General features: G+C 46.0%; 1 protein-coding gene across 3 annotated transcripts in view; it reads right to left on the reverse strand.

The window, feature by feature from the left end:
• EML2 (EMAP like 2) overlaps positions 1 to 23,596 on the reverse strand; it is a 312,721-nt gene that overhangs the window by 67,658 nt on the left and 221,467 nt on the right. For all 3 annotated transcript variants that reach the window (XM_030218113.1, XM_030218111.1, XM_030218112.1), the window contains 2 exons: positions 17,247 to 17,378; positions 5,207 to 5,274 (listed from right to left, as the gene is read on the reverse strand). In XM_030218113.1, the coding sequence (XP_030073973.1) occupies positions 5,207 to 5,274; positions 17,247 to 17,378 (200 nt within the window). The remainder of the gene's footprint in view (positions 1 to 5,206; positions 5,275 to 17,246; positions 17,379 to 23,596) is intronic.

Genomic DNA, 23,596 nt, shown 5'->3' on the forward strand with positions numbered 1-23,596 from the left:
GATCATGTCCAATGAGGCTGCCATCAACCACAAGACCTGAAGATAATCCCTGGCTCTTGGGGACTTGCAGTGAAGACTCTGAACCTGATCCTGAAGCTTGTGAATCTACGCCTCCGGGAGGATCACATCGAGTACCTTGGAGTCCAATTTTACACTGTCCACATGTCCAGGGCCAACACCTGCATCAGCACCAAGCGACTCTTGAGTGTGTTGATCACTCAACTGAGGGACTCCAGCAACTGCACCACCCTTATTGTTACCCAACAGCTCTCTTGATAAGAGACTGTTCGAGTCAATAAGAGACTGTTTGAGTCAACCAATCATCGATATACAGATGGATTCAAATCCCTTCCTGATGTAGAAAAGGTACGAGGTGCAGTCACCAGATCAAAAGGCATTGCACAAAAAAAACAACAACTGATAATGCCTCCCCAAAACTGCAAAGCAAAGGAACTTCTGATGAGCCTAATGAATGGGGATATGGAGATATGTCTCTGTCAAGTCCAGTGATGTTAGAAACTACCCTGAATGTACCGCCACAAATGATGGACCGCAGAGTTTCCATACGAAAACTGGGAACCCAAAGCACCCAATTGACTCCCTTGAGATCCAAGGTGGGATGAAAGGTACCCTCTTTCTTGGAAACCACAAAGTAAATGGAATAACGGCCTGTTCTTAGCTCATCCGCAGGAACGAGACACAGCCTGCAACTGCAGAAGTTGTTTGAGGGTACTGTGGACTGCTCCTGCCTTGACATGAGACTGACAAGGGGATTCCAGAAAGAGGTCAGGTAGAGGAAACGCGAATTTCAGTGCATATCCCTCGTGAACAACCTCGAGGACCCACTGGTCCGATGTGATCTGGGCCCACCTCTAATAGAACTCTGCAACAGAGTGCCTACTGCTACCAGAGGATGGGCCCCACACCTTCATTGTGAAACACGTCCTGATGCCAGGGAACACAGGCCACCATCCCTACCTCCCCTTCTGCTGCCCTGAAAGGGCTGAAGATGCTGACACCCCCTCCCCCACCCCGAGATCCTTGAGGAATACCTCCTTTGCCAGACCAAAAATGATGCAATTCATAAGCATGACTTCTAGCCACTGCAAATCCTGAGCCCCCCCCAACCCTCCCATGAGGGTAATCCTCTGGCAAGCACGGCATCTTTGTTTCTCAGAGGCTCATAACCAGGTTATTCAGCTCCTCGCTGAACAAAGTCCCTCGAAAGGGAAGCTTACTCAACTGAGCTTTGGAGGCCGCATCCACTGACCAGCCTCGAAGCAACAATGACGGCCTGGCTGAGACTATCTATTTCGCCGACGCCCTGAGCAAGTCAGACAATATCCGCCAAAAATGTGGATCCCATTTCCAGTTTAGCAGCCTCCTGGTCCATCAGCGAACTATCCAAGACCTTCTCCGCCCACCTCATCAGTCCTCCACATATGACTCTGTCTGTACTGTCCGAGCTGATGCCTCAAAACCATTTTTATTTTCATATTTATATCCCACTTTGATCTGAAGCATGTTACAATAAAACAAATAAAGTTAAACAAAACATATTAAAATATATTTCTGCAAATATCTTACATTGTACTGCAATCCCTAGAAGAACAGACTATAATAAATCTGAGATCAGCCATCATCAAAAAATTTCATAGAGAAATGTTTTCAAATATTTCTTAAATTGTTATCTATTAGAGCAAAGAATTAAATGTCCTGACAAGTGATTCCATAAGCTTGCCCCTGCTACAGAAAAAGCTAGATTACATGTGTAATCAGTCAAATGACTAGTAGGAACACACAATTGCTTAGTATTTTCTGAACGTAATGCCCACTTTGGTTTGTATATAGATGAGGCATTAAAAAAATATTTTGGAACTATAGAATAAGCAGTTAATGAATCAGAACCAATACTTAACAATACTCAAAATGTAACAGGTAACCAATGAAGCTTATTCAGAATTGGTGCCATATGTTCAGATCTTTGTGTACAAGTAGACATGCTGTTGCATTTTGTACAACCTGCAGAGCCTGGATTCTGATAGCAGACTGCTTCACAAGGGTTTTGTCTTTAAGAGCCATACCCCCGTCCATAGGAACCAAGGTCTTTTTGGTGACTGTGGAAACCACAGCATCCACCACGGGAAGCTTCAAGAGGGCCCTATCCTGTTCAGGCATGCAATAAAGTCTCAGCATGGATCTTGCCAGCTGAAAAGGCATATCCGGAGTATCCCACTGAACCTGTACAATATCCCTAATCTCCTCATGCACTGGAAAAAGACTTACCAGCCTTCTGGATCCCTTTCACCAACAGATCTACTTTGCAGACCGTTCCTCCTCAAAATTCAATGTGGAGGAAACTAGTGATATCAGCTCCTGAAGAACTTCCTTATGGAACACCCGGACACCAAATGATCTTCCCCTGCAGGCAAATCCTCTGCAGTAGGAAAAACCCTCCTCAGGAAACTCATGATCTCTACTATACAGAGAGACATCCATGTTATCCCCCAAAAGGGACTCCAACCCCATAAACTTCCCTAGGTCTTCAAAATCTTCCTCTTCGCATGCCAACCTGTGGTGTTTAGACTGCGTGGAAGTCCCCCAGGACTTGCCCAGCTCCAGATCTACTGGAATTGTTTTATTTATTTGTTACATTTGTATCCCACATTTTCCCACCTCTTTGCAGGCTCAATGTGGCTTACATAGTACCGTAAAGGTGTTCGTCAATTTCGGTATGAACAAATACAGTAATGTTGTGGTAGAATAAGGTTCGCATGTACAGACACATTAGGGAATCGTAGAGAGGAAGAGTTATTATATATTCATTATGAGTTTTGATTTTGTTGTGTTGCAGGGTATAGGCATTTAAGTTGGGTCGGTAGAGTATGCTTTTTTGAACAGGTTAGTTTTTAATGATTTCTGGAAATTTAGGTGATCATAAGTTGTTTTCACAGCTTTTGGTAATGCGTTCCATAGTTGTGTGCTTATGTAGGAAAAGCTGGATGAATAGGTTGATTTGTATTTGAGTCCTTTGTCTACTTCAACAAAAAAGTCCTGTATAAACTCAGGAGGGAATCCCCCTCAGGAACTCCTCCCTGCAATGCCACAGCACCTGCCAGTAATGCCGAGTGTAGAGAGCCACAGAGGCTGCTCCACACCTGGCATCTGAGAATCCAAAAATAACAGCGGTTCCTGCTGACCTCTGCACCACCGTCTCCGCTCCTAAAAGGCCAGACAAGGGCTCCTCAAACTCCAAGGCAACAAGGTCTCCAACGACAAAGGCAGAGTTAACCACCATAAACCTGTCTGTGATAATCCCTGTTTTTTTGTTTTTTTTTTGAAGGCCTGGCTTCGGTGCTCGTTTGAACAGTGGCTGACCCCATGTCACTCAAGGCTCCCTTCCCACAAAGGGGTTGAGGCATGTAGGAGTATTTCCCTGTGATCTCACCTGAGCTGGTCTTGGTACATACAAGCCTAATGCATCCTGTTACAAACAAGATGGCTGCTACAACCTCTGACCTGAACATCTCTGTGTCAGCAAGATCCAGCTTTTCAGCATGTGGAAAATTACTGACAGGCATGTTCCATCCAAGGACAGTCTGTGTTACAACCACCACCTATTATCACCCTGAGAAGCTGAAAGGGGAGTGAGACCATGACACCATAAAGCCTGGTTAGAAACAGAGATGCAGACAAGAAAGTTACCATTTCAAAGTCACAAAACAAAGGACTCTTCTTGCCCATGCAGTGAGCTGGACAGGATCAGGGATTGGGTCCCTGATGTCACCTGATGGAGAGGTACTAAGAAAGCGGACACAGAAGAAAGTCAGTTAGTCAGAGACCATCAGAGAGTTTGGACTGACAAGAAAAGGGAGAAGACCTAAAATGCCTGTGAACTGCATATCTGGTGAGAATACCTTTGGGTTCAGCTATACCAGCTCTGAAATACGGCACAGAGTGACTGACACCTGCTATCTGCAGAGAGACCCTGCACTACATCTAAGACTGACTCGCTGGGGAGACAGCTAGAGTCTAAGAAGGAATCCGCATCTACCTCATCGTGAAGCTGCCAGACAGCGTGGTGAGATACAGTGATTTACTTTCTATTGTCTGGGAGTAGTGATTGGTGTTTATCTAAGGAAGACTGGTTACGTCATAGCTCCTGGTCAGGAGATTGCTGCTAACCTTTGTATTTGGCATAAGAACCGTAGTTTAGGTTACAAATCAGGCTTGTGTAATTACCTTGTAGTCCAGAAAGAATCATTTTGTATAATTTCTATTCAGTAGCAATCTAGTTCTGTTTTTATTATCAGCAAGTTCTATATATTTTTGTATTTTGCTAAGCATTGCTACAGAGTTATTCTATATTTGTATATCTTCTTTATCTATAATAAATCTAATATATATATATCAGCTTTGGCTTTGGTTTCACTTCTCTATAACGGCAAGTTTGGCTAGGTGCCAAAAGCAAGGCCCTAAGTTCCCCTAGACAAGAGTCCAGAATATTTGCTTGGGCAGAGTTCTGCATCATAGGGCCTTGGCATAAATAATCTGGTGGGAGTTGTTATTCCTATAAGATTTATGATAGAGAGGCATATTTTCAAAGCACTTAGCCTTCCAAAGTTCCACAGAAACATCTAGCCACTGCAAATCTTGAGCCCCCTATGGAACTTTGGAAGGCTAAGTGCTTTGAAAATGAGCCCCTTAGTCTACCTACAGGCAGAACAAGCAATCAACAGACCCGGTACAAGGTCAGTGGAGGAAGGAATGGAGGAGGGACTCTGCCACCTGAAAATACTAGGCCTTGTAGCGCTATAGAAATGCTAAATAGTAGTAGTAGTAGTAGATAGGGATGTGCAGAGTACTTGGCTCATTCAGAAAAAATATGAATACTCAGTCACCTGCTGGTAAGCGTATACAACCCATCAGTCTCTGGGCCAATAAGGAGGGACGCTAAGGAAGCACAAATTAATAAAAAAAAAAAACCTTCTGTTTTGATCTCTGTTCTTTCCAAATAATTTCTAATGTTATATTTTCATTTTCAGCCAATGTCACACACTGAGCTAATCATTTCAAAGCATTCTCCACAAGAACTCCTATAATCCATTTCCTAGTACAAAATCTAGCACCTAAAGGGAGGATAAGAGGTTCACTTAAAGATCGTTCCCAAAGAACTAACGAGTCCTTCCCCCACCAGTTGATTTACCTTCCTGTTAACGTTCCCACTGCCACCACGGACCCAGTGGGGTGAAAACCTGCAGAGCGAGCTGCATCCTGCAAGAGTAGAAAAATAAAGTGTGAGACACAGAAAAACCACTTGAGCTACAGATAGGCATCATATGGGTACATTTCTGTCTAAAACCACTTTGCTGTATCTATTTCAAATCATCCAACGCATCACAAGATTTGCCTACACCTGTCCATTTCATCTCAGCCCCAATTTGTCCATTATGAAGACAGTTTACAAAAAGAAAAAAAAATCAAAATCTACTATCAAGGAAATGCACAAACTTGTGTTAAACAATAGAAACATCTGATTTCTACAGACACCTTTATGTGCCTATTCAAAACCCTTTGTTTATTTAGCAGGTAATTTTATAACTATCCATGCATTTGTGAAAATCATCACTAGAGTTTGAAGGATTTTCAAAGTAAAAGTATATGCAAAACTTTCATAACGGGAATTATCCCAGGGAAAAAGGTACATGCACACATTTACACTTGCTAATTTGTGCAGGTACAAATATATACATACTTTTTGAATTTTCAAAAGAATGTTGTGTAGTTCCAAACCATGTCCCCAGAAGTCCCAAACTACAATCAGTAAAACTTAATTGAAAAAGACAATTTTAAGACATTTCTGTAGGTGAAACAGCATTTACACATACAAATGTTTGACTTCGGAATAGGTGCTTCAGGAGCTGGACTTTGAGCACAGTTGGGATTTATGTGTGTATGTTATAAAATACACACAGATGTGTGGAAATAAATCGTTTGCTCGAAGCTCAGAGCAGTCATAAGTGTGAGTATCTACAGTGATGAGAAAAAGTTTTTCCCTGTCCTGATTTCGCAATATGTCACAATACATAAGAACGTAAGAGTAGCCATACTGGGTCAGACCAATGGTCCATCTAGCCCAGTATCCTGTTTCCAAACAGTGGCCAAGCCAGGTCACAAGTACCTGGCAGAAACCAATTAGCAGCAACATTCCATGCTACCAATCCCAGGGCAAGCAGTTGCTTCCCCATGTGTTTCAATAGCAGACTATAAACTTTTCCTCCAGGAATTTGTCCAAAACTTTTTTAAACCCAGATATGCTAACCGCTGTTACTACATCCTCTGGCAAAGAGTTCCAGAGCTTAACTATTCACCGAGTGAAAAAATTTCCTCCTATTTGTTTTAAAAATATTTCCATGTAACTTCAAGTGTCCTCTAGTCTTTGTACTTTTGGAACGAGTAAAGAAAAAAACAATTTACTTCTACTCGTTCTACGCCACTCAGAATTTTGTAGACCTCGATCACATCTCCCCTTATCTGTCTCTTCCCAGCTGAAGAGCCCTAATCTCTTTAGCCCTTCCTCATATGAGAGGAGTTCCACTCCCTTTACCATTTTAAATCGCTCTTCTTTGAACCTTTTCTAATTCCAATATATCTTTGAGATACAGCGACCAGAAATGAACACAATACTCAAGGTGCGGTCACAACATGGATCGACATGGTCTTATTCACCATTCCTTTCCTAAAATTTCCTAGCATCCTGTTTGCTTTTTTTGGCCACCACTGCACACTGAGCAGAAGATTTCAGCGTAGATCTTTTTCTTGAATGCTGACCCAGAAAGTGGACCCTAGCATCAGGTAACTATGATTCAGATTATTCTTTCCAATGTGCATCACCTTGCATTTGTCCACACTGAATTTCATCTGACATTTGGATGCCCAGTTTTCCAGTTTCCTAAGGTATTCCTACAATATTTCACAGTCCGCACGTGTTTTAACAACCTTGAATAGTTTTGTATCATCTGCAAATTTAATCACCTCACTCGTTGTTCTGATTTCAATATCATTTATAAATATGTTAAATAGCACTGGTCCTAATACAGATCCCTGTGGTACTCCATTGTTCACCCTCCTCCATTGAGAGAAATGAACATTTAACCCTACCCTCTGTTTTCTGTACAATAACCAATTTCTAATCCACACCAGAACCTTGCCTCCTATCCCGACTCTTCAATTTTCTCAGGAGTCTCTCATAAGGAACTTTATCAAAAGCTAAGATGGAGTCAAAAGTCCAGCAGCAAGAGGGATGCTATCCAGTCTTTTGCACTGAGTGTCACATGTATGATTATCTTCCAGTTGGTGAGATGTCATATGTGTGTGCCCGATGCAAAGAGCTCCTAGCTCTCAGAGAACATGTCTGTTCTCTTGAGGCTAGAGTAGCAGACTTGGTTGAGCTGAGAGAGGCAGAGAGGTACATAGAGGAGACCTACAGGGGGCCAGAGCGGAGCGAGTCCAAGATGGCGGCAATTCCAGCTGTAACTGAGGAGAAGCATGCTGAGGAAGGACTGGAGGACTCTGGCGAGATTACTTAATCGGATGTGGTGGGTTGGTTTCAGGACTTGAAGGCCAATCTGGCGTGGGTCAGAAAGGATGTCCAAAATGCCATGAAATCCGCGACCTGGGAACGCGTGTTGGTGAGGTGGAGGAGGGGATGGAGACTCTTAAGCAGAACATGGGAAAACTCCATAAAATAGTGAATGCTGACACTGTGGAAGTGCAACAACTAAAAGGAGCAGTTGGAAGATCTAGAGAATAGGTCGTGCCGAAATAATTTGAGATTTAAAGGAATCCCAGACTTGGATATGTTCAGCAACTGTGAAGCAGTGATTCGAGAGCTGTGTGGGCACATACTGAATCCCGAGGAAGGGGGTCAATTACCGGCCCTCCACATCCAGACAGCGAACAGAGTGGCTGGCCCGCAGCGAGATTCCAACCCAAGGGACATTGTAGTGTGTTTTACTGATTTTCCCACGAAGGAGCAGATATTGTCTAAAGTGAGGCAGCAAAAAGATTCTTTGGAAGAACTGCAAGATTGGAGTGTTTCAAGATCTGGCATGGACTACTTTACAAAAGCGTTGAATCTTTAGAGAAGTCACAATATTCATGAGGTCAAGGGGGATCCGCTACAGGTGGCTATTCCCCTTTGCGATGTGGCTAATGGTGGATGAGAAGTTGCGCAAAGTAAAGACCCCAGGTGACGCCTGGTCAACATTGCGATCTTAGGGGTGTTCCAGTACAGAGGGAGTTACCGGAGACCGCCAAGGAACCCAGAGCAGATTCAGCGTGGCAGACGGTGGTGGATCGGGGAAAGAAATCTGATAAGCAGGCTTCCTGAAGGAAAACAGACTTAAGTGGACTAGCGACAGATTGATTATTTCGTGGACATTATGCAGATAAGCAACCATTCGGGGGTATTGTGAGGGGTGAGCTGAGAGATTGAATTGGAGGGATGCTAAACAGGAAGGTAATGGTTAAGTGAATGTAGCAGATGTGGGGGAGTGTGGTGTGACAGGAGAATATGTTCAGGCAGATCCACAGACAAGCAGAGAACTCGAACGCCCCACGGGAGAACACAGGTATAAGAGAAAGTGGGATGTTTGACCACGGAGATACAAAGCCTGGAGAGATGGATCTTAAAAATACTTGTTTATTGATGAAAAATGACTCGACGCAACAGTTGTGTTTCGGCCGTTAGGCCTGCATCAGGAGTCTACAAAACATATATAACATATACATAAAAATTAGATAAAAGTCAAACTTAGATGTACAACTTAAATACAAAAGCTAAAATATAGAAACAATTCGTAATGAAAAATGTAACAAGATAAAAACTAATAAAATAATACAATAATCAAGAAACATGTATAAATATGCAGATAACCAGGTAAATATATTGTATCATTTGCTGAACAACCAAAAACAACATACATGTGTGTTACTCATAAGATAAAACATAAAAAGGTGAAAATTGTTTTATCAAATATATATACACACAATACCTTGATAATAATAGAACGAATACAATTAAAGAAATTATGTAAAAATTGGGTGTAAAGAACATATCAATGACTTAAGTCTGTGTGACATATCGAAAATATGTATTTCATATACAATACACAATCAGTAATCTCTGATTCTTTCTATTATTATCAAGGTACATCTAAGTTTGACTTTTATCTAATTTTTATGTATATGTTATATATGTTTTGTAGACTCCTGATGCAGGCCTAACGGCCAAAACACAACTGTTGTGTCGAGTCATTTTTCATCAATAAACAAGTGTTTTTAAGATCCATCTCTCCAGGCTTTGTATCTCTGTGGTCAAACATCCCACTTTCTCTTACATACTGGTGTGACAGCAGGGCAGGGGATGGACTGTTGTGAGGCCAAAGCCCAGGAGAGTGCGTTTATTCCTTGTAGGATGACTGATCTACTGATAGAGAGATCGGCTAAAGGGAGAGGGAGGCCTTACTGGTGGGTACATGGAATGTGAACGGGCTCAATAATCAGAGGAAGCACAGTGCTGAGCAGGCTGAAGTGGGACGTAACATTTTTACAAGAAACATTTAAGACCAAGAGAAATTCACATGCTGCGTCGTAGGCCTTTTCGGGAAGTGGTGTTACATCAGGGAGAAGGACCAAAGAGGATGGGGGGAGTGGCCATATTGATAAGACAAAATTGTGGGATTGTGATTAAAAAGGTGTTTTGAGATACTAGTGGGCGCTGTGTGGCCCTTAGAGGGTGGTTGCAGGGCAAGGAGCTGACACTGATCAATATTTATGCACCGAATGTGGGGCAGAAGAAATTTTTTCAAACATTAAAAAGGAGAGATTTTGGGATTTGTGGGAGGGCAGGTAGTGATAGGGGGGGATTTTAATCTTGCCCCGGTTGCAAGGTTAGACCATTCAACAGGAGGAGGGCAGCAGAGTGGTCCTGGGCGGAAGGCATTGTTGTAATTTATGAAGGGGTTGGAAGTGGAGGTTGCTGCATGGGGTGCAGCGGAATTACACCTTTTATTCACATGCAGCGCAGACCTATTCCCGTATAGATGGGTTGTGGGTGCATCGCAATGGATGGCATATGGTGGAGGCGGCTGAGATAGAGACGATTTGCGTTTCTGATCATGCGCCAGTGTGGATTAAACTAACTGGGCTGAGTCATTGCAGGCGACAAGGAGTCTGGAGACTTAATGAGTCACTGCTAGGCGATGAGAAAGTGAAGGAAGATATTAAGCTTAATATTCAAGGATTCCGTCACTTTAATGATAATGGGGAAGTAACTGACGGGGTGTTATGGGATGTGTTGAAGGTAGTGGTGAGGGGGGCCTTGATTAAGTGGGGATCGTGCAAGAAAAGGGAAAAAGGACAACACTCGCTAACTTAGCATATGAGGTTATTACGCTTAGAAAAATTGCAAACACGAAACCCTACACAACAGATATGGGAAGACCTTAAACAAGTGAGAGGGGAAATAGCACAATTGCAGATGGTAGACGTTGATTTCATGAGAGCTAAGCTAAAGCAGCAATATTTTGAGTTTGCCAATAAATCAAGTGCAATGTTGGCCCGTTATTTACGGGCAGGGAGAGGGCACTCCCTTATCCAAAAGTTGAAAGATGGTGGGGGAGGTTGGCACTATGCTGATTCAGATATTGGAAAGTGCTTTGTGCAATATTACTAAGATTTATATAGTGCCTCTGAGGGTGCATCGGCTGCAGATTGGATGAATCTGAAAGGGCTCAGCTTGGGGAACCTATTAGACTAGGGGAGGTACAGGGGGTAATAAAAAGGCTTCCTAATGGTAAGGCCCCAGGATACTCAGTGAGGTTTTACAAGTGTTTTGTGGAGAAACTGGGAGATTTATTGGTGCGAGTGAGTAATGGTGTTTTGGAGGGCAATGGGCTCGCGTTATCCATGTTGGAGGCTGGGGTAACGGTCCTGCCTAAACCTGGGAAAGACCCCACTGTTTGTGGTTCATATAGACCTATTTCACTTCTGAATGTGGATGCAAAGATAGTGGCTAAGATCCTGGCTAACAGATTGGCTAGGGTACTGCCAAAATTGATTCACATAGATCAATCTGGATTTATCCCAAAGAGGCAGGTAGGGGATAGCATAAGGCGTACTCGTCATTTAATATGGGAAGCACAAAGATCCCGGTCTAGCACAGCTATGTTAGCCATAGACGCAGAAAAGGCCTTTGACCGCGTCAGGTGGGGGGTTTTGCAAGCAGTGATGAATCGCATGGGCCTTGGAGATAATTTTGGTACCTGGCTGGCAGCCTTATATGCAGATCCGAAGGCATGCCTTAACATTAATGGGGGATATACATCTTTTTTTCCAATTGGTAGGGGGACTAGGCAGGGATGTCCCTTGTCGTCCCTTCTATTTGCACTGTACATAGAGCCATTAGCAGAAATGATACGTTAACATCCAGATCGTCGGGGTATTAGAGTTGGGGGGGATGGAACATCGTATTGCGCTGTTTGCGGATGATGTGCTACTTTATGTGGTGGATCCGGAGCAGACGCTACCTACGGTGTTGGAGATCCTTAGGGAATTTGAAAGATATGCTGGTTTAAAGGTTAATGTGGATAAAAGTGAGCTATTGGGGATTTCTCTAACCCACATGGAAGAGAGTAGATCGAGAGCACTGCTTGTTTTCAAATGGGCCAAGAAGCACATTCGATATTTGGGGATTCAGATTCTCAGGGATCTGAGAAGGGTGTATAGTTTAAATTATGGGAGGATAGTGGACCAAATTCAGGTGGAGTTATCCTGATGGAAGGGGTTGTGGCTTTCCTGGTGGGGGCGCATGGCAGTGGTGAAGATGAATGTGCTGCCTAGATTGTTATTTCTGTTTCAGTCACTGCCAGTGGCGGTTCCGAGGTGGACACAAACAACTGCAGGGTTTCCTGTCACAGTTTATTTGGGAGGGCAGACATCCCCATTTGGCAGGATGTGTATTGTGGGGGGCTCCTGTGAGGGGGGTAGAGCGGTGACCAATATTGAGTGGTATTATTTTGCTGCCCAACTGTGGATGATTATAGACTGGGAGAGGGGGAAACCAAAGCCAGCTAGTCAGATGGAGCAGTCGTATAGCCTTCATAGGCCAATGAGTTCCTACTTGTGGACTACTGAAGGAGTAGGAGTGATTTTTGGCTGGGATACAAAATCAGTTTGTGAGGCATCTGGTATAACTGTGGGGAGAAGTGCGGAGGAAATGGGGTATCTACACTTGCGTCTTTGCGATGGGAGCCAAACTTTGGGGCTAGGAGAGAAAATGCCATATTTGCGCGGTGGGAACAATTGGGTATACTGAATTTCCAAGCTGTGCTGCAGGGGGGGTAGGATGAAGAGTTTTGATATACTGTGCTCCATGTATGGCCTGCCCGGGGGAGATATTTTTTCCTATTTACAGATTCAACACTTTGTGGGGATACTGGGTTGCAGGGGAGAGAACCCTCAAGAGATGGAAAGTCTGGAAAACCTGTGGCTTTTACTACTACTACTTAACATTTCTAAAGCGCTACTAGGGTTACGCAGCGCTGTACAGTTTAACAAAGAAGGACAGTCCCTGCTCAAAGGAGCTTACAATCTAAAGGACAAAATGTCAAGTAGGGGCAGTCTAGATATCCTGAATGGAGGTATAATGGTTATGTGCCGAAGGCGACATTGAAGAGGTGGGCTTTGAGTAAGGATTTGAAGATGGGCAGGGAGGGGGCTTGGCGTATGGGCTCAGGGAGTTTATTCCAGGCATAGGGTGAGGCGAGGCAGAAAGGGAGGAGCCTGGAGTTGGCGGTGGTGGAGAAGGGTACTGAGAGGAGGGATTTGACCTGTGAGCGGAGGTTTTGGGAAGGAACGTAAGGGGAGATAAGGGTAGAGAGGTAATGAGGGCTGCAGATCAAGTGCATTTGTAGGTAAGTAGGAGAAGCTTGAACTGTTTGCGGTACCTGATCGGAAGCCAGTGAAGTGACTTGAGGAGAGGGGTGATATGGGCATATCGGTCCTGGCGGAAGATAAGACATGCAGCAGAGTTCTGAACGGATTGTAGGGGGGATAGATGGCTAAGTGGGAGGCCAGTGAGGAGTAGGTTGCAGTAGTCAAGGCGAGAGGTAATGAGAGAGTGGACGAGTGTTCGGGTGGTGCGCTCAGAGAGGAAAGGGCGAATTTTGCTGATGTTATAGAGAAAGAAGCGACAGGTCTTGGCTATCTGCTGGATATGGCTTTTATTGAGGAGGGTGCCCAGACCTATATCAGTGATACATACATTTTTTCGGGGATGGGATCCCAGACCATTTAGCTTTCAGGGAGCTAGGAAGCACATTTAAATTGCAGTTTTTCCGATCAGGAGTGGGAAGCTATTTGTGGAGAGGTTCAGAAAGCTTCGGTGTGTGTTTTGGTGCAGGAAAATGCGTATAAAGTTCTCACTAAATGGTATTACACATCGGAGAGGCTGCAGCGGATGTAACCGGGTACTTTGGGTCTATGCTGGAAGTGTAACTCTCAATTGGGATCATTTTTACATATATGGTGGACATGCCCCAGGGTGGTGCCCTTTTGGCAGGCTGTTATGAAGGCGATGGTGAAACTGATTGGATCATCTTTGGTGTGCAGTCCTTTGATGTGCCTCTTGGTCTAACATAATGAGAGGGATTCTTGGGAGAAGCATAAATGGCTGCACTGGGGGTTGGCAGCAGCTAAGTGCCTCATAGCACAGCATTAGAAGAGGGCAGACTCCCCAACATTGGGTGACTGGAAGTGCAAATTGGGTCAGTTAATACAAATGAGTGCCTAACGGCATACCACAGGGAGGGGGTATTGCGACAAAGGCAGATGGGCTCAATTACAACAGCAATTGACATGCATTTAGAATGGTGGAGAATAGGAGGTGAGTGAGTTGTGAGAGTGGGAGGGGGGAGAGGGAGAAAGAGCGTGTCCCAAAGAATCAGGGGGCACAGGGCCGTGCCGATGTGGTAAGCGAGGTAAGCCCCGCAGGGGGGAGCCCACCTCTGGAGGGCGCCACCGCGGTGCTTACCCTCGCCCCGTGCCGCCGAGGACTTTAAATTACCTCGGTCGCAGCAGCGTCGGTGAAAGCGCTGCCGACGTCTCCCTTCCCTTGCACTCATTGGTTCCCTCAGTGTCCCGCCTTCTTCTGACGTCAGAAGAAGGCGGACACTGAGGGAACCAAGAGCGCGGTGGGGGCGGTCCGCCCCGGGTGTCAGCGGGTGGGGAGTGCTCCGCTCCCGCTGCTCCCACCCTACCTTCTTTTAAAAAAGAAATCAGTAAAGCGGCGTGGCAGGCAGCGCAGCTTCGCGTCTGCCCTGCTTGTAAAACAAGTAGATCTCCTCGTCGGGCCTTCGCTCACTGGGTCCCGCCCTCGAGGAAATAGGAAGTTACCTCAGAGGAGGGCGGGACCCAGTGAGCGAAGGCCCGACGAGGAGATCTACTTGTTTTACAAGCAGGGCAGACGCGAAGCTGCGCTGCCTGCCACGCCGCTTTACTGATTTCTTTTTTAAAAGAAGGTAGGGTGGGAGCAGCGGGAGCGGAGCACCCCCCCCCCCCCACACCCGCTGTCATCTCGACGGAGCTGGTAGTCGGGTCGGATCAGGGGTGCCCAGATGGCAGAAGGGGATGGGGAGGGGAGCCCAGATGGCAGAAGGGGATGGGGAGGGGAGCCCAGATGACAGAAGGGGATGGGGTGGGGTGCCCAGATGACAGAAGGGGATGGGTGCCCAGATGACAGAAGGGGATGGGGTGGGGAGCCCAGATGGGAAAAGGGGATGGGGTGCCCAGATGGGAGAAGGGGATGGGATGGGGTGCCCAGATGACAGATGGGGAGGGGAGCCTAGATGACAGAAGGGGATGGGAGCCCAGATGACAGAAGGGGATGGGGAGGGGAGCCCAGATGACAGAAGGGGATGGGGTGGGGTGCCCAGATGACAGAAGGGGATGGGGTGGGGTGCCCAGATGACAGAAGGGGATGGGGAGGGGAGCCCAGATGTCAGAAGGGGATGGGGTGGGGTGCCCAGATGACAGAAGGGGATGGGGAGGGGAGCCCAGATGGGGTCTGGGGCTGAAAGGGGAGGCCCTAATGCAAGGCATGTGGATGAAAGGAGCTGGAACTGGGGGCTGAAAAGGAGGGTAGGTGGGATAAGGGGGCTAGTACTGGGACTGGGGGCTGAAAAGGGACAAGAGCTGAAACTGTGGGGACTGGGGGCTGAAAAGAAGACAGGGAGAAGTGGCTGGGGCTGAAGCTCGGGACTAGTGAGAGAAAAGGGCTGGGTTTGAAACTGGGGGCTGAAAAGGGGACAGGGAGAAGTGGCTGGGGGCCGAAGCTCAAGACTGGTGGGAGAAAAGGGCTAGGGCTGAAACTGGGGACTGGTGGGATAGTGGGGCTGGAACTGGGGGCTGAAAAAAAGGGGCAGAGAGAGGGGACAGATCCTAGATGGAAGGGGGAGTGAGAGGGAAGGCAGACCCTAGATGGATGGGAGAGGGAGGGCAAATGGTGGATTGAGCGGACAGAGAGAAAGGGCAGACAGTGGATGGAAGCGATAGAAAGGGCAGACAGTGAATGGAAGGGGGAGAGAGAGAGGGCAGACAGGGGCAGATGGTGGATGGAAGGGGCAGAGATAGAGGGCAGATGTAGATGGAAGGAGCAGGGAGAGAGGGCAGACATTGAATGAAGGGGACAGCAGAGAGGGCAGACACTGGATGGCAGAGAGAGAACAAAGACAGATGCTGGATGGAAGGAAGGAAGACAGTGAAAAGAAGATGAGGAAAGCAGAAACCAGAGACAACAAACTGTAAATAAAATATTTACTTTTATTTTTTTGCTTTAGGATATAGTAGTATTGTAGCTGTGTTAATAAATGTTTATAATAGGTAATCTTTTTATTGGACTAATTTTAATACATTTTGACTAACTTTCGGAGAACAAAACCCCCTTCCTCAGGTCAGAATAGGATACTGTAACAGCACTATACTGTATTGACCTGAGGAAGGATGTTTTGGCCTCTGAAAGCTAAATGTATTAGTCCAATAAAATGGTATTATTTTATTTTCTATATTTGTTTTATTTCTATTTGTTAATTTGTAAAGTGGTGATTGGTATTTGTTAGTTTTTTTCAAATTTACATCTGCAGTCTTTATATTTTGCACAGTACTAGGGGACATTTTCTGTTTCTGTGGTGTTGCATTGTGTGCAGAGTTTGGCATCTTGGGGGTTCAGTTTAATTTTTGTCTAAATAGCGTTTGGAATATGTCCACTTTGAGAATTTACATCTGCTATCTTATTTTGCAATGTATAGCAATTTGTTTCCAAGAATATTGCTGACAATTCCTGTCAGTGTGGCAAGTGGTGAGCGATCATTTTCACGGGGGGTAGGGGCGCCAACTGATAGTCTGCAGGGGGGCGCCAGAGACCCTAGGCACGGCCCTGAGGGGGCATTCTCAAGTTGAGCAGGGGTTGGATGTGGTTGGTGAGGCAGGAGAGGTGATGGTGTATACTATGGGCACACGGTCTGTCTGGGGAGCTGATACTCTTTATGGGACTATTTTGATAACATGTGTTGTGGAGAAGTGTATATAGTTAAGCTAGTTCAAGATGTTATAGTCCAGCAAATGATGGCCCCTGCGAGGGCAAACGTGAGAAGGATGTGCTCTTTGCGAAAATGACTGTTACAGAATTATTACAATAAAAAAATATAAAGTGGGAAAAAAACTATTAAAATAAGAAGCATTTGCTCAAGCAGCATCCAGTGATTCACTGGCTGTGCTAGATATTGCTTGAGAAAGTGCTTATTTTACATGCCACTGAAAACTCTTGCTATTCCTGATGCAGTAATATAGATCCCTGGCTTGCCTGCTGCAGAGGACCTTCTGTGCCCTTCCTAGGCATTACCCTTTGTTCACCTACTGCAGAGGATCCTCTGTGCCCTTCTCAAGTTCTCAAAGTTACACCACTATTTGTTCTGCCCCATTGCTACTGGGAGTCTGTTCCATGTACCCACAACTCTTATGATGAAATATTTTATTATGGTCTGATTTACACCACATCCCAACCTCCTATCATGAATCCTGGATTATTCTTCACTCTCATATCCTTCCAAATTTGAATCCAACTGCATGCACTCCATTTCAATTCAGCATCTTGAATTCTGGCTACAGTTTACTCCCCACTTTCTTACCTCAACTGTTTTGCTCCAGAGGGGTCGATGGGTAGCAATGCTCCACAGGTGCACCTGTCTATCCTGGCCACAGGTGAGGAATTGATCCAAACTGGGGTGGATGGCCAGACCCCAGAGCTCTTCAGTGTGACCCTAATATGACCAAAACAAAGCCAAGAATTATATATGGGCTCAACCATCCCATCACCTTTCTGAGAAGTTCTGAGAGAAGAGAACATTTCTCTGGTGACATTATTTTGATCTGTGCTTGGCACCTTAAAAACTGGGTTTAAAAGAGTAACTGTAGGATACTGATAAACAGAATTAAAAAAAAATAATCAATAAATAAAAGAAGAAGAAAACTATTAGATAGTCTCCATATCCTTGAATTTTCTGCCACAGCATTAACAGATAGACTCTAGAAAGAACAGCAGGGCCTAGTTCAGTCTTAGAAAACAAATAAAAATAAAAGAAAAAAGCAAGCAAGCATTATTAACTAGTTTCTGTAGTGTACAACCCTTTTCCCTATAGTTTTAAACTGAAACTTTCTCTTGAGGTAGAAACTTAATAGCCAAGAGTATCAGAAAGGATAATAGCAAGGCTCATACTGTCCTAAAAGAGTTATTTTCTGTTCTTTACCTGCTAAACAGGTAGCACTGATACTGACTTGAAATAGGTGTTAAGGTGTGAGGAAGTAGAATATTTGCAAAGGTTACTAAGGGCAATCTGATTACTGGGCTAGCTTCAAAGGGTTTGTTTGAAGCAGTCTTCTTAAAATCATGGGTGTAGTTTGGGGGGGTGGGGAACAACCGGCTGCAGGCAGCTCTTTGTTCCCCCCTGCCCGCCCTCAGCTCCCAACAGCCCTCCTCTCCGTTCCTGCCGCCCTGCATTTAAACCTTTTAAGTTGCAGCAGCGGCAGTGAAAAAAGAACAGCACAGCAGGCTCGCCTCCAGCCTTTCCCTTCCCTCTCAGCGTCCCGCCCTCACAGAAACAGGAAATACATCATCAGAGGAAGGCGGGACACAAAGGGAAGGGAAAGGCTAGAAGCGAGCCTGCTGTGCTGTTTTTTTCACTGCCGCCACTGCGACTTAAAAGAAAAGGTTTAAACGCAGGGTGGCAGGAACAGAGAGGAGGGCTGTTGGAAAGCTGAGGGCGGGTAGGTGGGGCTGGGTTGGTCACACTGTTTTGTCGCCTTCAGATCCTCAGATACTATCATCCCAAGATCTCTCTCTCCCCGTCTGTACATATCAGACTCTCACCACCTAACACATACGTCTCCCGTGGATTTCTACTCCCTAAGTGCATCACTTTGCATTTCTTTGTATTGAATTTTAATTGCCAAACCTTAGACCATTCTTCTAGCTTCTGCAGATCCTTTTTCATGTTTTCCACTCCCTCCAGGGTGTCCACTCTGTTACAAATCTTGGTATCATCCGCAAAAGGCAAACTTCACCTTCTAACCCTTCGGCAATGTCACTCACAAATATATTGAACAGAATCGGCCCCAGCACCGATCCCTGAGGCACTCCACTACTCACCTTTCCCTCATCCGAGTGAATTCCATTAACCACCACCCTCTGGCGTATGTCCGTCAACCAGTTCCTAATCCAGTTCACCACGTCAGGTCCTATCTTCAGCCTGTCAAGTTTATTCAAGAGCCTCCTGTGGGGAACCGTGCCAAAAGCTTTGCTGAAATCTAAGTAGATTACGTCTATAGCATGTCCATGATTCAATTCTCTGGTCACCCCGTCAAAGAATTCAATGAGATTCATTTGGCACAATTTACCTTTGGTAAAACCATGTTGTCTTGGATCTTGCAACTGATTGGCTTCCAGGAAATTCACTATCCTTTCCTTCAGCATTGCTTCCATTACTTTTCCAATAATCGAAGTGAGGCTTACCGGCCTGTAGTTTCCAGCTTCTTCCCTATCACCACATCCGCTCTTCTCCAATCCCACGGAACCTCTCCCATCTCCAAGGATTTATTAAACAAATCTTTAAGAGGACCCGCCAGAACCTCTCTGAGCTCCCTCAATATCCTGGGGTGGATCCCGTCCGGTCCCATGGCTTTATCCAGCTTTAGATTTTCAAGTTGTTCATAAACACTCTTCTGTGAGTGGTGCTATATGTACTCCATTCTCATATGTACTTTTGCCAGTCAATCGTGGTCCTTCTCCAGGATTTTCTTCTGTGAAAACAGAACAAAAGTATCTGTTCAGCAAATTTGCTTTTTCTTCATCTTCATCATTATCTACATAGCGGTTCGCAGCATCTTTCAGTCTCACAATTCCCTTTTTAAGTCTTCCTCCTTTCACTAATATACCTGAAGAAAGTTTCGTCGCCCCGCCTTACATTTCTAGCCATTTGTTCTTCCGCTTGCACTTTCGCCAGACGTATCTCTTTCTTGGCTTCTTTCAGTTTCACCCAGTATTCCTCTCCATGTTCCTCTTCTTGAGTTTTTTTGTATTTCATAAACGCCAACTCTTTAGCCTTTATTTTCTCAGCCACTTGCTTGGAGAAGCAAATCGGTTTCCTTTTTCTCTTGCTTTTATTTACTCTCCTTACATAAAGGTTTGTGGCTATATTTATAGCTTCTTTCAGCCTGGACCACTGCCCTTCCACTTCTCGTACGTCCTCTCAGCCCATCAGCTCCGTCCTCAGGTATTCCCCCATTTTACTAAAGTCAGCCTGCTTGAAATCCAGGACTGAGTTTTGAATGGCCGCCCTCCACTTCAGCAGTCATATCAAACCAAACTGTTTGATAGTCACTGCTGCCTTGTGGGCACCCACTCGAACATTTGACACACTATCCCCATTTGTGAGCACCAGATCCAGCGTCCCTCCCTCCCTCGTGGGCTCCGTCACCATTTGTCTGAGCAGAGCACTTTGAAAAGCATCCACGATCTCTCTACTTTTTTCCGATTCCGCAGATGGAACCTTCCAATCTACATCCGGCAGATTGAAATCTCCCAGCAACAGCACCTCTCTCCTCTTTCCCAACTTTTGAATATCTGTGATCAGATCTTTATCTAGTTCCTCCGATTGTGCTGGAGGTCTGTAGACAACACCCACATGGACAGAGGTTCTATCATCTCTTTTTAAGGTGATCCATATCACTTCTTCCTTTCCCCAGGCCCCTGTCATTTCAGTCACTGCGATATCATTTCTCATATACAGAGCTACTCCTCCACATTTACGACCATCTCTATCCTTCCTAAATAGATTATAGCCTGAATTATAACGTTGGAAAGCTTCCTACCTAATAGAATTGAATGAGAGAGCTTCTATTTAGTTTCAGTTTTTGGGAATAACCATAATGAATATGTATGATACATGCAAATGAATATACTAATATGCCCCACCCCATCCTTTGCCTCCCCCCCAAATGAAACAGTCAAACTATGCCAATGCTTAGAATCTACTACTACTACTACTTAGCATTTCTAAAGCGCTACTAGGTTATGCAGCGCTGTACAAGTTTAAACATGGGGAAGGACAGTCCCTGCTCAAGAGAGCTTACAATCTAAAGGTAACAAACTATGTAGTCAGTGTAGGTATCATGAATGGGGAAGGTGGTTAGGCACCAAAAGCAAGGGAGAAGAGATGGGCTTTGAGTAAGGACTTGAAAATGGGCAGGGAGGGCGCATGGCGTATGGGCTCGGGAAGTCGGTTCCAGGCATAAGGTGATGCGAGGCAGAAGGGGCGGAGTCTGGAGTTAGCGGTGGTGGAGAAGGGTACAGATAGGAGTGATTTGTTCTGAGAGCGGAGGTTACGGGTGGGAACATACGGGGAGAGGAGGAAAGAGAGGTAATGGGGGGCTGCAGATTGAGTGCACTTGAAGGTCAATAGGAGAAGCTTGAACTGTATACGGTAGCGGATCGGGAGCCAGTGAAGTGACTTGAGGAGAGAGGTGATATGAGAGTATCGGTTCACGTGGTAGATAAGACGTGCGGCGGAATTTTGGACAGATTGAAGGGGGGATGGGTGGCTAAGCGGGAGGCCAGCGAGAAGGTTGCAATAGTCAAGACGAGAGGTAACGAGCGAGTGGACGAGGGTTCGGGTGGTCTGTTCAGAGAGGAATGGGCGAATTTTGCTAATATTATAGAGGAAGAAGCGACAGGTCTTTGCTGGATATGGGCAGAGAAGGAGAGGGAGGAGTCGAAAATGACTCCAAGATTGCGGGCTGAAGAGACGGGGAGGATGAGGGCGTTGTCAACAGAGACGGAGAGTGGGGGAAGAGGAGAGGAGGGTTTGGGTGGAAAGACAAGGAGCTCGGTCTTTGCCATGTTCAGTTTCAGATGCCGGTTGGACATCCAGGCGGCGATGTCTGAAAGGCAGGTCAAAACTTTGGCCTGGGTTTCGACTGTGATGTCGGGAGTGGAGAGGTAGAGCTGGGTGTCATCAGCATAGAGATGGTACTGGAAACCATGTGATGAGATCAGCGAGCCCAGGGAAGAGGTGTATATCGAGAAAAGAAGCGGTCCAAGGACAGATCCTTGAGGAACCCCAACAGAGAGCGGGACGGGGGTGGAAGAAGAGCCATTAGAAACTACTCTGAAGGTGCATTGGGAAAGATACGAGGAGAACCAGGAGAGGACGGAGCCCTGGAACCCAAATGAGGACAGTGTGTCAAGAAGTAAATTATGATTGACGGTGTCAAAGGCGGCAGATAGGTCGAGGAGGATAAGGATGGAATAGTGAGCTTTGGATTTGGCAAGGAACAGGTCATTGCAGGAGAGTGCTGTTTCTGTTGACTTTAGTGGGCGAAAGCCGGATTGAAGCGGATTGAGGACGGCCTGAGAGGAGAGGAAATCAAGGCAGCGGCTGTGGACAGTGCGTTCAAGTAATTTGGAGAGGAAGGGTAGAAGGGAGATGGGGCGGTAATTGGAGGGATAGGTGGGGTCAAGTGATGGTTTTTTGAGAAGTGGTGTGACGACAGCGTGCTTGAAGGTGTCAGGGACAGTAGCAGTGGAGAGAGAGAGGTTGAGGATGTGACAGATTGAGGGGTTAACTGTAGGAGAGATGTTGGTAAGCAGATTGGTGGGAATGGGATCAGAGGAACAAGTGGTGCACTTAGAGGAAGAAAGAAGGCGAGCAGTTTCCTCTTCGGTGATCTCAGGGAAGGAGGAGAAGGAGGCCAGGTTAGGTTGGTTGAGGGAGTGGGTTAAGAAGTCACAGGGAGGAGAAGGCTTGGAAGTGAATTCAAGGTTTATCTTCTGCACTTTATCGCGGAAGTAGTCAGCCAGTGTTTGAGGAGAGAGTGAGGGGGGTTGGGAGCAGAGGGCACCTTAAGTAGGGAGTTGAGGGTGGCGAAGAGGCGACGAGGGTTGGAGCCAAGAGAATTGGTTAATTGAGAATAATGTTCCTGTTTGGCAAGGAATAGGGAGGATTGGAAGGAGGATAGCATGAATTTGTAGTAGGTGAATTCTGACAGGGTGCGAGATTTCTTCCAGAGTCGTTCAGCAGATCAGGTGCAGGAGCGAAGGTAATGGATGCAAGGGGTTAACCAGGGCTGAGGATTAATGCGCTTAGTGGGGCGAGAGACAGATGGTGCTAGGGTATCCAGAGCAGTGGAGAGAATTTCATTGTAGGTAGAGACAGCCGTGTCGACAGATTCAGAAGACGAGATGGAAGAGAAGAGATTGGAGATGTGAGAGGATAGGGTAGGGGGGGTCGACAGCTTGGAGATTCCGGAAGGCAGAGGTTATAGTTGGGCGAGGTTGAGGGGGAGGGTGATGAAGTGTGAGGGTGATTAGGTGATGATCTGAGATAGGAAGGACTGAGGTGCAGAAATTAGAAGGTGAGCAGGAAGAGAAGAGAACGAGGTCGAGACAATGGCCATCACGGTGAGTAGGGGTGGTAGAGCATAGTCGGAGGTTAAAGGAGGATATCAGAGTGAGGAATTTAGAAGCGTAGGAGTTGGATGGGTTGTCAACGTGAATGTTAAAATCACCAAGAATGAGGGATGGAGATGCGGGATCAAGAAAGACGGTGAGCCAAGCGTCAAAGTCAGTGAGGAATGAAGAGAGGGGCTTATCAGGGGGGCGGTAGATGACTGCGACTCTGTAATGGGTAGAATAGCCGGATGGAGTGAGCTTCAAAGGACGAGAAGCAGTGAGACTGCGGCAGGAGGAGGGGTTGGAAACTACAGGAGGGCGAGAGACGTAGCCCGACGCCTCTGCCGCGGCCATCTGGGCGGGGAGTGTGGGAGAAGAGATAACCTCCATGACAAAGGGCCGCGACTGAGGCAGAGTCGTCAGGGGAAAGCCAGGTTTCAGTTAGGGTGAGCAGTTGAAGGGAATGAGAGAGGAGATCGTGGGTGAAGGGCAGTTTGTTGCAGACCGAGTGGGCATTCCACAAGGCACATAAGA

Source organism: Microcaecilia unicolor, chromosome 11, assembly GCF_901765095.1.
Source record: "Microcaecilia unicolor chromosome 11, aMicUni1.1, whole genome shotgun sequence".
NCBI lineage: Eukaryota > Metazoa > Chordata > Amphibia > Gymnophiona > Siphonopidae > Microcaecilia > Microcaecilia unicolor.